Consider the following 11,303-nt stretch of genomic DNA (forward strand, 5'->3'; position numbering starts at 1 on the left):
TTGATCTACGACACAGACTCGAATTTATAATAAATTCCGATGTAAGCGATAATAATTGCTGTTGCAAATGACAAGTGTTTTTTTGCAACTTGAGTCAACTATAGAGTGCATTTCAACGAAAGGTACACAGGCGTGGCTACCGAGATGCCTACCGAGATGCGCCAGATCAAGGAGGTTAAAGTGCGTCTGTCGATATTTTGACACGACTTTTTAAACACTAGTTAACATTTTGGGTCGTTTATGATGGTCTCATTACTAAGGGATTATTTACCCACTCTGTAACAAAAACTCTGGATGGCTCAAGACTTGTACCTGCGGATTATTGAGGATCGGTTACTCACCACTTTTACGACAATTTTTGTTAGCGGGCAATAAACCACTGAAGGAATCAAAAGGTCGTTTTAAAACATCGATAGACGCACTTTAAAGTAAAGTACTTTAACCTCCTTGCGCCAGATGTAGGGGAAGGGCGACCCAAAATCGAGTGCATTGGCGTAGTCCTGTTTTATTTTTGTTCTTAGGGTTCTTACTTTCATGGCACAGAAAATATTAGATATTCAGAAAGTAACTCGTGGCGTAAAATCAACTCAGAATTTTTGAATGTTCGAATAGAACTGAAGGTTTATAAGCTCCGTAGGGTTTATTAGGTGTTTTTTTGGGTTTTAGTCTAGTGAGGGAACACCTAATGCGTGATCGACAGACTGTCGCAAAAGTTTAGTGCATTATGATTTGTGACGTCACGAGTAACTTATACGGGGGGAATTAGTGCCGTGTCCTGCGTTCCCATTTCGTGGGTCACTGAAAATATTCCCGATTCGGGCGTCGTCCCAAGTCTTTACCTGCGGCGAGTGCCGTTTCGTGCGTTGGTCCGCTGACAATGCCGGGATACGGTCATGGGTCATGTACGGAATACCCACCCAATATTTTTAATCAAAGACATTATTTATATTGGGTGTTTTTTTTTTAATTTCACCTTGTAGTAGGCCTTGAACAGTCGATTGTGAACGCACCACTCGTGTAAAACGTAAGATTGAGGCCCGGTTTATTCACCTTCAAGTAAATTTATCTGGCCAGTGGTTGCTATGATTTAGAATCTGCTATTGGTAGATCCATGGTAAATACCGTTCAAATAAAGTTACTAATCTAATCCGTGATCCGTAACCTGTAGAGTGCGTTCACAATCGACTCTTCAACGCCTACTATGAGGTGAAAAAAAAACGATATTAGTTAACCACACATGTGGGGAAGTGAAGATGGCAGTGATATTTAGTAAACGTGGTGAAAAGTTCATTCTTTTAGAGTCTTTTAATTACATACTCTGAAAAAAGTACTACCAAACAAGGTGTGAACTGGTGTTGCACATTGAAGAGCTGCAATGTCAAAATCTATGTAAACACAAGTCGAAAAGTCTTTTTCAGGTGCATTTTAAACGGAATATTTATAAGTCCATCGCCGCAATCCGGCCCTGTCCCTTTTTACCCGAATGCTATCACTGCCGCAATCCGGCCATCACCTTTCCAGGTACATTTTAAACGGGAGATTTAAAAGTTGACCATCGCCGCAATCCGGCCCTGCCCGGGATAAGAATTTACTTATCCCACTGAGTGAGGTAATGAAACTCATTTATCCCACTGAGTGCGGTAATGAAACTCATTACCTCACTGAGTGAGGTAATGAAAATGCGTGAGGTAATGAAGTTCTTATCCCAGTCAAAATTAGTGGGATAAGTATCATTTATCCCACGGGATTAGATAAATTATTGAAAATAAATAAGTTTAATAAAGTTAAACAAACGAATTTGTCACATTCATTTAACAAGTTTCCATATTTTGCTAAATCATAGAGTTATTATGTACAAATCTAAAATTGATAAGTAAACGCAACAACAGGAACAAAATGCTTCAGTGCTGTTCTTCTTCTTTTCATAATAAAATTTGAACCTGTAAGATACAGTGTTTATCATAACTTGAACTTTGTATTATTTCGTAAATTTCTACAAATGTCTTGAGGTTTCAAACTAGTTATATGCAATTATTATGATATAACTGTATGCAAATAAAAGATACCTAATAAAATGTATTGAGCTCTATTACATTTGTATTAAAAAATGTTACTTAATATAGTGCACAAAATCCAAGTAAATCTCTCTGTTTACAACATTTTATCAAAATGATAACATCAAACACTGATAAAAACACGTTTAAATAGAAAGGTTGACCATCTGTTGATTAGTTTACGTTATATTTTTTACAAAAGTATGTTCTCATTCAGACTATTTTTTACACAATTCAACAATTCATTTTTGCAGGATTTTCAATGGCGCTATTAACAGGCAGCTGGTTAGGGGACAGTATAACTTTATTTTTAGGATTTGTTACCATTTTTGTAACTTGGATAAAATGGTCTCACTCTTACTGGCAACGCAAAGGTCTCTTCACTCCCCCTACAACATTCTTCTTTGGTAACGGTAAAAAAATCTTTACCCAAGAACAATCTTTTGGAGATTTCACAGTAGACATGTACAGATACTTTAAAAGCCATCATAAACCACACGGAGGTTTCTATTTGTTATTCATGCCAACTTATATGCCTGTCGATCCGGAGCTTGTAAAGTACGTAATGCAAAATGACTTCAACCACTTTGTTGACCGAGGGTTATACTACAACGAAGAGACCGATCCTTTGAGTGCACATCTGTTTTCGTTAGACGGTGCTAAATGGAGAAATTTGAGAGTTAAGATGACTCCAACTTTTACTTCAGGAAAAATGAAGATGATGTTTGATACGTTGGTGAAATGCGGTGATCAACTGCTCACAGAGATGAATAAAACTGTTGGAAACACTTCTATTGACATCAAAGATATGTTATCCAGATTCACTACCGACATCATCGGTACAGTTGCGTTCGGAATTGACTGCAACTCTTTAAAAAATCCAGACAACGAGTTTAACAGATATATGAAATTATTTTTCTTGGATGGATTTTGGGACAACATCATTGGTTTTATAACTTTTGTAACTCCAGGTATCGCCAAGAAACTTGGGTTGAAAGCTGTGAAGCCACCATTATCCAAATTCTTTATGAGAGTAGTTAAAGATACTGTAGACTATCGAGAAAAAAACAACATTCATAGGAAAGACTTTATGCATCTTCTGCTCCAACTTAAGAATCGAGGAAAGCTAGATGAAGATGGTGGCATTTTAAAGGAGATCGGAGATGACAAAGAATCAGACCTGTCGATAAATGAGTTGGCAGCTCAAGCTTTCGTTTTCTTTCTCGCAGGTTACGAGACATCGTCGACTACAATGACGTTTTGTCTTTTTGAGTTAGCTTCGAATCCTGAGATTCAAGAGAAGCTCCGACAAGAAGTTTTTGAAGTGCTCAAGCAACACGACAATAAATTAACATATGATGCTACCATGGAAATGCATTACATGGAGAAAGTAATTAACGGTAAGAATATTTTTGGATTATTTAAGATTATTTGATGATTTGATTTCATTGATGATTGATTTGTACATAGAAACATTGAGAAAATATCCGCCAGTTCCCGGACTAAACCGTATTTGTACCAAAGACTACAAAGTGCCCGGAAGTAACATTATGATCAAGAAAGATACGAAAGTGTGGATTCCGGTTTTAGGTTTGCAGCGTGATCCAGAGTTTTATCCTGATCCGGAAAAGTTTGACCCAGAGAGGTTCTCAGAAGAAAATAAAAACGAACGTCACCCTTACACATTTATTCCATTTGGAGAAGGACCAAGAGTTTGCATTGGTACGTACATAATATTATATGTATAACGATGACTGTGTTATAATTTCATTTGATGTAAATTATTCAGGTCTCAGATTTGGAATGATGCAAACAAAAGTTGGACTCAGCATTCTTTTAAAAAATTATAAGTTCTCGGTTAGTTCAAAAACAACTGTGCCATTGCAACTGGATCCAAGGAGTTTTATAATGAGTACGGAGGGTGGGATTTGGCTGAATTATACCGAAGTTTAGTAAAAAGCTTAAGAAACAGCGACAAATTTAATTTACGTTTTCGACCTATTCTGAACAGTAAAGAAATAAAAATAAAGGATTTGAGAATTAATTAATAGACATTTTTTTTTTGTTATACCTACCTACCGAACCTTTCAATAGATGCCGCTGAAGGAAAAATTACTAATGAATTACTACTATGCCGGCCAAAAATTTTTGGCCGTCATTGTCTGTCAATTCAAAAAAAAATAATTGTAATCCGTACTTTATTGTCATCCTGATTACCGTCTTGATTATGAACGTTATTTTCAAAACTCAAAATTATTTTGTCATTTATACTACACAGAACGTTTACCTCAGGTTATCTATGTACGATTGCTCTAATTTTGTTTATTCATGTCGGATTTTTGGAATATCTGAGCTTCAAACAGTTTAAATTGATTGTCAAAATGACAAGAATCGAAAGTGGGGTTACGATTCCTAAAGGTTTATTTACACTTTACTTGAATGTCAAGAAAGTTACGGCCAAAATTTTTTGGCCGCCATAGTACATTTGTTTACTGTAGTTTCAATTTGGTTGTAGGTCGTAAAATTTTATGGTACTTTAAGTTAAAGATCTTACGGGGCTTATAAATCCTAGTTTACCACTAGCAGGTAATATTTTAAGCAGGGTTGTATTGTACATTTGGTATATTTGCATTGTACGGCAAACGGCACGCGCCGCTTCCCAACCTTTTCAAACCCAACCATTGTGCCCGTTATCGCTCATAATATCCAATAAAATTTTACGACCTACAACCAAATTGAAACTACTATAAATGCATATACAATCGCGGACAGAAAAATGTAGGACAATGTTTTTTTGCTAATGTAAGTTTGTTTATTCTTTCTATAGTTACTATTAAAATATTTATTTATTATAGTAAGCCTGATTTACTCAACTCAATTTTAGCTAAATTTCTTAATAAGACTTGTCCTACTTTATTCTGTCCACGACTGTACTATTGTGAGCAAAAAAAGTGGGACATCAAACTTCTGTCAGTTTTGAAAAAAAATTCGATGTAGTTCAAGCTTTATTGTCATTTTGCCTTTGATTATTGTCATAGAAATTTGACACTATTCTAGCTGACAGTTTAAAATTTTATTTTATACTCCTATTTTCCTTTTCCAAATGGCCTCTTCTTTTTATAAAGGTAGATTTTGATTGGGACTTTGCATTAAATAAATATGCACTACGTGCTTACTTACACTTATTCCCTACAATCTCTAATACTTAATGACAACGTCAGTTAATTCAAAGTAGGATTAGAATCGGATAAGGGTTATTTCACATTAAAAGTCAAGACAATGACGTTGATGTCCCACTTTTTTTGCCCGCAATAGTACATAAGTACATAAAAATACTTTTGAAAGACTTCTAATTAGACAAAATAGTTTTTGGTCAAATAATACTTTGTTGAAATAAACAAAATAATATCTATAATATAAAATCATACACATCATTCCATTTAAAAAGATGCAAAATAGTTATTTATTATACGAGCGGGCTAAATGAATGTTTAACGAGCGATGCGTTTAACAGCGCGAGCGGCGAAGCCGCAAGCGCGTTAACATCGCAAGTTAAACATTCATTTAGCCCGCGAGTATAATACAACTGTTTATCCAATTTTAGACTAACAAACCTCTCCAATTTGAGCGTAATTTTTTTAAAATCAAGTCCGAAGCTTGTGTCACTAATCACCTATGATTGTCGAGTCGCTGAGTGTGATTTTTTGTTGCTATGGCTTTATTAACACGAGAAAAAAAAATCGGTGTTACAGTGAATTATTTTATCCAATATTACTCCTAATAAAATTAGGTCTTTACGGCGTATACACGTATAGAAGGTGAAAATCTAGAAAATGGATGATACAATTATGAACAATTGCTTCCCAATACCTGTAATGTATGTATAATTATTGTTTAATACATTTTTATTTATTTTCTTTGACATTTACTTGACATTTTTAAACCGCTAGCGAAATAAAAATTTTAAACCGCTAGAGCAATTAAAATTTTATTCGATTATTCATTAAACAAGTGCTTTTATCCCCTGTATCTAAGTATTTAAACATGACTTTATAAGGCAAAATTGGATAAAATATATAAATAAACTAATACTTATTATGTATTATGAACCAGTAAATTATGAACCTGATATCTAATATACGAGTAAATCTGGCTGTACCTACCTAAGCGTAGAGTGTAGACAGTAGTAAGTTGTATAGGTATAGACTTATTCAAATCAAAAATTTAAATTACTTTATGCTCATCCGACAACTAACGTGACTTGAATTGCTTTAGACATTCCATTAATATTTTCCATCATATGACGACGTGTACTCTATACGTTCAATAATAACATGTCATATTCTGACAATTTTATTAAAAAGGATTTTCAAAAAATTATATCGCAACTTAATCTTTCCATTAAAGAAAAATTAACTATTAATAACAAATTATATTACCAAGTTAAATTTAATTAGTTTGGATCAGTCAGAGTCCAAATACACTGTATTCTGTAATTAGCAATTTTGTTGATGTAACAATTAAAATAAAAATTTACTTCATTAGTTGTTGACAATTACAGCAATTAATTAGATACATTTTTTAAATTTTTTAGCATCTTTTTGTCACAGATAAAGAATATTGTTGTACATTCAAAAAAATTGTTTTTTGTTGTAACACGATAAGGATTTTACAACAGACAAAGAAACATTTCCGTACCTTTGTTAGTTTTGTCAAATCAATTAGTGCTAAATATAGATTTTAGGTGTTTGAAATGGCTTTGATAACTGGAAGTTGTTTGACGGACTTCCTGTTATTGCTTCTATTAATTATTCCATTGATGGAATGGTGGCAGACGTACTGGAACCGTAAAGGGTTGTTGACACCTCGTCGTGTATTATTTTTTGGTAATGGAGCAGGTGTTATTCTTCAGCGGGAATCACACGGAGACGCGATCATGAAGTTATATAGATATTTCAAAGAGCATAACAAACGCCATGGTGGCTACTATTGGGTAACTTTGCCTCTTTACATGCCTGTCGATCTTGAGATTATCAAATGTATTATGCAAAACGATTCCGATCATTTTGCCGACCGAGGTGTGTACATCGACAAAGTGGGAGATCCTCTAAGTGGACATTTGTTTTCGTTGGAAGGAGAGAAATGGAGAAAGCTTAGGGCCAAACTAACACCGACTTTCACATCTGGAAAAGTGAAGATGATGTTCGACACTGTGGTTAAATGCAGTGACGATTTGATTTTAGAAATGGACAAAAGTGTAGAGTCCTCTATCAACATTAAAGACATATTAGCACGATTTACTACAGATATTATCGGCAACTGCGCTTTTGGAATTGAATGCAACTCACTTAAAAATCCAGATAACGAATTTACCAGATATTTAATGAAGTTTTTTATGCGTGGGTTTTGGAAAAACATTCAAGGATTCTTCAGTTTCATCGCTCCAAACATGGCGAGATTCTGTGGAGTGAAGGAAGTCGAGCCAGACATATCCAGATTCTTCTTGAAAGTGGTCCAAGATACAGTGGAATTTCGTGAAAAAAATAATGTCTACAGAAAAGATTTTATGCATCTTTTGCTGCAACTCAAGAACAGAGGGAAACTAGTTGACGATGAGAAAGTTCTGGACGACGATAACATCAAGAGGGAAGTTACATTGACAACAAACGAATTAGCGGCTCAAGCTTTCGTTTTCTTCCTTGGCGCTTTTGGAACTTCATCCACCACAATGGCTTACTGTCTTTTCGAACTGGCGTCGAATCCAGAAATTCAGGAAAGAGTACGACAGGAAGTGAATACCGTCTTTACTAGATACGAAGGTGAATTTAATTATAATGGCATTATGGAAATGCATTACATGGAAAGAGTTATCAATGGTAAGTTTTAATTTTCACGATGACAGAAAATACAATAATTCAGTTTAACAGAAACTCTTAGAAAATATCCACCACATCCTGGCTTAAACCGCATTTGCACCAAAGATTATCTTGTCCCCGGAACTGACATCGTAATCGAGAAGGGTACCAAGGTAATGGTACCGATTTTGGGAGTGCAACGTGATCCAGAGTATTATCCAGACCCTGAAAAATTCGATCCAGATCGATTTACCGAAGTCAACAAAAATAAACGACACCCGTTTACATTTCTGCCCTTTGGGGAGGGTCCCAGAATTTGCATAGGTTTATAACATTTCCTGTTTTAAGCGTTTACAGAAATGAGTGTATTTTAGGTGTAAGGTTTGGAATGATGCAAACAAAAGTGGGACTCAGTGCTCTTTTACAAAGTTATAAATTTTCCGTCAGTTCCAAAACTAAATTGCCGTTGAAACTCGATCGTAGAAGTTTTATAATGACAACTGAGGGTGGCATTTGGCTCAATTACATCAAAGTTTAAATAAAATTTCAAACAAGTGAAAAGCATTTACCATTTAATTTCATGTTGACACATGATTTTGTTGACATAAACTACATTATTAGCGAATTCTGATTTATATTATACAGTGTGGAAACTACTTATGGAATAAATTCAGTAATTTCAAAACTAATGACATTTGTCAAAAACGCTGAAAAAGGTCAATTTTTATTTCTCATAATGCTTATTTTAAGTTGCTTCATTTGTTCATGACGTTATTCATTTTTGAGCTATGACGTCATCACCAATTTTTTTAAATGACAACCCCAACTTTTTTCTTCTCTCTCTGATAGATCCTCCCACTACCTAAACGTTGAATAAAAAAATTTGGTACTTTACATAACAATTTTTTTGAGAAAATTACAAATTTTACTTCAAAAATTTAATTTAATTTTTGATGTAAAAATTTTAATTGAGCTCAAACAATAACAAACAGACATCTAAGATTAACAACAACATTTAATGTGAATGTTGAAATTGTCCCTCGCCAACTACTGCTCGTCAAATCTTAGATGGCCGCTAAGGATGCGCAGAAGAGGGAGTGCGATGCAAGATGTGGAACCGAGATGCGACAAGGTGAAGCGGTAAAGTAGGGTATAATTCTGAAAAGTACACTCAGATACAGAAATTGACTTGTTCTAACTCCGCATTGTCGACGAGATTTTAATCCTGTAGCTGTAATCTGTACTGACGTATTGCGAGTCTTCAACGTATTTGTGATCTGCAATTTTTATTACCTAAATAATAATAAATAGGTACCTTTCCCACTAAATTTCCGACGGCATTGTAATTTTTACATTTCTCCTTTTTAGAAAATGACACCCATAAAGTTGCTCTTATTGTTAACACACGTTGTACATTTTGATAATTACGTCTCCTTAAATTTCAAAATCATAAAGCACTGTAAATTTTATTGAAGTACCTGTTCTTGCTATTTTGTCGATGGACGAGTCGATTGGACCATTCGCTTAAATTACAATTACAAACAGATGTTCGTTATTCGCAGCGCTTCAGCCACTTTTACATAATGCCGTAAACAATTTCCCAGATTTCGAATACGGTAAGATGATGCACAAAGAATTATTCATTATTTTAATAAACTGTTATGTATTACGAAATCAAAGACATTATTCCATATACCTAACTCATAATGTCATATTAATCATTTAAATTTAAAATATTAATAACATAATTACATAACATTTTTGTTGTATATTTAATACAAAAATTTCCGATAATATTTCGGAATCTGGAAAAGTACCCCGAATGCTTGCAGCGTTTCCACGTTGAATGGCAAGGGAAATCCTCTCGAAAAGGAATTTCTTTGATTAAGAATCGCCTGATTCCGCGATAAATACAAAAATATGTTTCACTGTGCTTTTAAAAGCCATGGTTTGGAGTGTACCAGTGTTTCCACTGCTGCGACGCTCGAACAAGTGACGTCCCCACTCCTACCGTTACCATTGCGCATCCGAATCTCAGCGGCCATCTAACATTTGACGAGCAGTATTTGGCACTCACCGACACTTTGTACACAGCGCTCAATAATGTCAGGGCTTATTTGCTCCATTTCAGCGCGAATTCTCTGTCTTAAATCTTGTAAATTGTTTGGTCTATTAAAATAAATCTTCTGTTTTAAATAAACCCATGCAAAAGAATTTTTACGTTAAAAATTAAATTAAATTTTTGAAATAAAATTTGTCATTTTCTCAAAAAAATTGTTATATAAGGTACCAATTTTTTTCATTCGTTGTTTAGCGAGTAAGAAGGGCTATCGGAAAGGGAAGAAAAAAGTGGGGGTTGTCATTTCAAAAAATTGATGATGACGTCATAGCTCAAAAATTAATGACGTCATGAACAAATGACGCAACTTAAAATAAGCACTATAAGAAATAAAAATTGACCTGTTTCAGCGTTTTCAACAAGTGTCATTAGTTTTGAAATTATTGAATTTATTCCATAAGTAGTTTCCACACTGTATGTGGCACAATGTGTTTTGATCTATTCTATCTTTGTCTTTATTACATAAATACAAACGCATAAATTTATAATCTTTTAACCAGCTAAGCAGCACACATTTCTCAAAATATCAATCTACATCTATTTTAAACATTATGCAGTGTGGAAGTAATGCATACATTCAGTAATTCCACTGATAGGCATTAATTTTTTGGAAAAAATCTTGAAGGGGTATAGCGATTTTAACTTCAACAAATATTTTCAGTTTCTTATGTCCTTTGTTTTTCATGTTATGACGTCATCTACTGTTTTTTTAAATACCAATCTTTATTTTTTATTACATATTTGAAAAATACGAACGATAGGAAAAATGAGGTATAGCTTGGCTAAGCTATATTTAAAAAAGGATAACACGTTTTTTGACATTTCCTTGTTTTTTTTTTATTGCTATACTGGCCAGATTTCGCCAAGGCTACACACAAATTATATAAAATTTAAATAAAACATTAATACAAAAAATGAAATAAAGAATACGTGCTTCGTATTTTTTATACAGTGCCTTTTTTTTAACGCTGGCCATAGGGATTTACATCACAAAAACTTTGGATCGTGTTAATAAGCTTTATCTAATTCCGTGGGATAAATGACACTTATCCCACTCATTTGAGTGGAATAAGGAACTTCGTTACCGGACGCATTTCATTACTCCACTCAGTGGGATAAGTGAGCTTCATTACCCCACTCAGTGGGATAAGGAAGTCATTATTCCACTGAGTGGTGTAATGAAACTGCCGGAAATAAATAAGATTTACTTTTTTTTTTTAATTCGGGGCGGTCTTAGATAAAATTTTGTACAGAACACGTGGGCTAAAGCATATT

At 34.2% G+C, this 11,303-nt stretch overlaps 2 protein-coding genes across 2 annotated transcripts; both read left to right on the forward strand.

Moving 5' to 3' along the window:
- The first annotated feature begins 2,102 nt into the window (after window positions 1–2,102).
- On the forward strand, window positions 2,103–4,098 carry LOC138135137 (probable cytochrome P450 6a13). Its single transcript, XM_069053785.1, has 4 exons — window positions 2,103–2,255; window positions 2,309–3,454; window positions 3,525–3,776; window positions 3,844–4,098. Exons 2-4 carry the CDS (start codon window positions 2,317–2,319, stop codon window positions 4,005–4,007), a joined length of 1,554 nt encoding a protein of 517 aa, XP_068909886.1. The 5' UTR covers window positions 2,103–2,255; window positions 2,309–2,316; the 3' UTR covers window positions 4,008–4,098.
- Window positions 4,099–6,774: 2,676 nt separating this feature from the next.
- On the forward strand, window positions 6,775–8,545 carry LOC138135180 (probable cytochrome P450 6a13). Its single transcript, XM_069053839.1, has 3 exons — window positions 6,775–7,930; window positions 7,982–8,233; window positions 8,284–8,545. Exons 1-3 carry the CDS (start codon window positions 6,808–6,810, stop codon window positions 8,445–8,447), a joined length of 1,539 nt encoding a protein of 512 aa, XP_068909940.1. The 5' UTR covers window positions 6,775–6,807; the 3' UTR covers window positions 8,448–8,545.
- Window positions 8,546–11,303: the final 2,758 nt, after the last annotated feature.

Source organism: Tenebrio molitor, chromosome 7 (genome assembly GCF_963966145.1).
Source record: "Tenebrio molitor chromosome 7, icTenMoli1.1, whole genome shotgun sequence".
NCBI classification, from domain to species: domain Eukaryota; kingdom Metazoa; phylum Arthropoda; class Insecta; order Coleoptera; family Tenebrionidae; genus Tenebrio; species Tenebrio molitor.

Excerpts from the sequence above, each read along its gene's own strand:
- LOC138135180 (XM_069053839.1), top strand. The coding sequence starts at position 6,808 with ATGGCTTTGATAACTGGAAGTTGTTTGACGGACTTCCTGTTATTGCTT. Across the intron at positions 7,931-7,981 it reads CATGGAAAGAGTTATCAATG|AAACTCTTAGAAAATATCCA; the intron begins GTAAGTTTTAAT and ends TCAGTTTAACAG. Across the intron at positions 8,234-8,283 it reads GGGTCCCAGAATTTGCATAG|GTGTAAGGTTTGGAATGATG; the intron begins GTTTATAACATT and ends AGTGTATTTTAG.
- LOC138135137 (XM_069053785.1), top strand. The coding sequence starts at position 2,317 with ATGGCGCTATTAACAGGCAGCTGGTTAGGGGACAGTATAACTTTATTT. Across the intron at positions 3,455-3,524 it reads CATGGAGAAAGTAATTAACG|AAACATTGAGAAAATATCCG; the intron begins GTAAGAATATTT and ends ATTTGTACATAG. Across the intron at positions 3,777-3,843 it reads AGGACCAAGAGTTTGCATTG|GTCTCAGATTTGGAATGATG; the intron begins GTACGTACATAA and ends TAAATTATTCAG.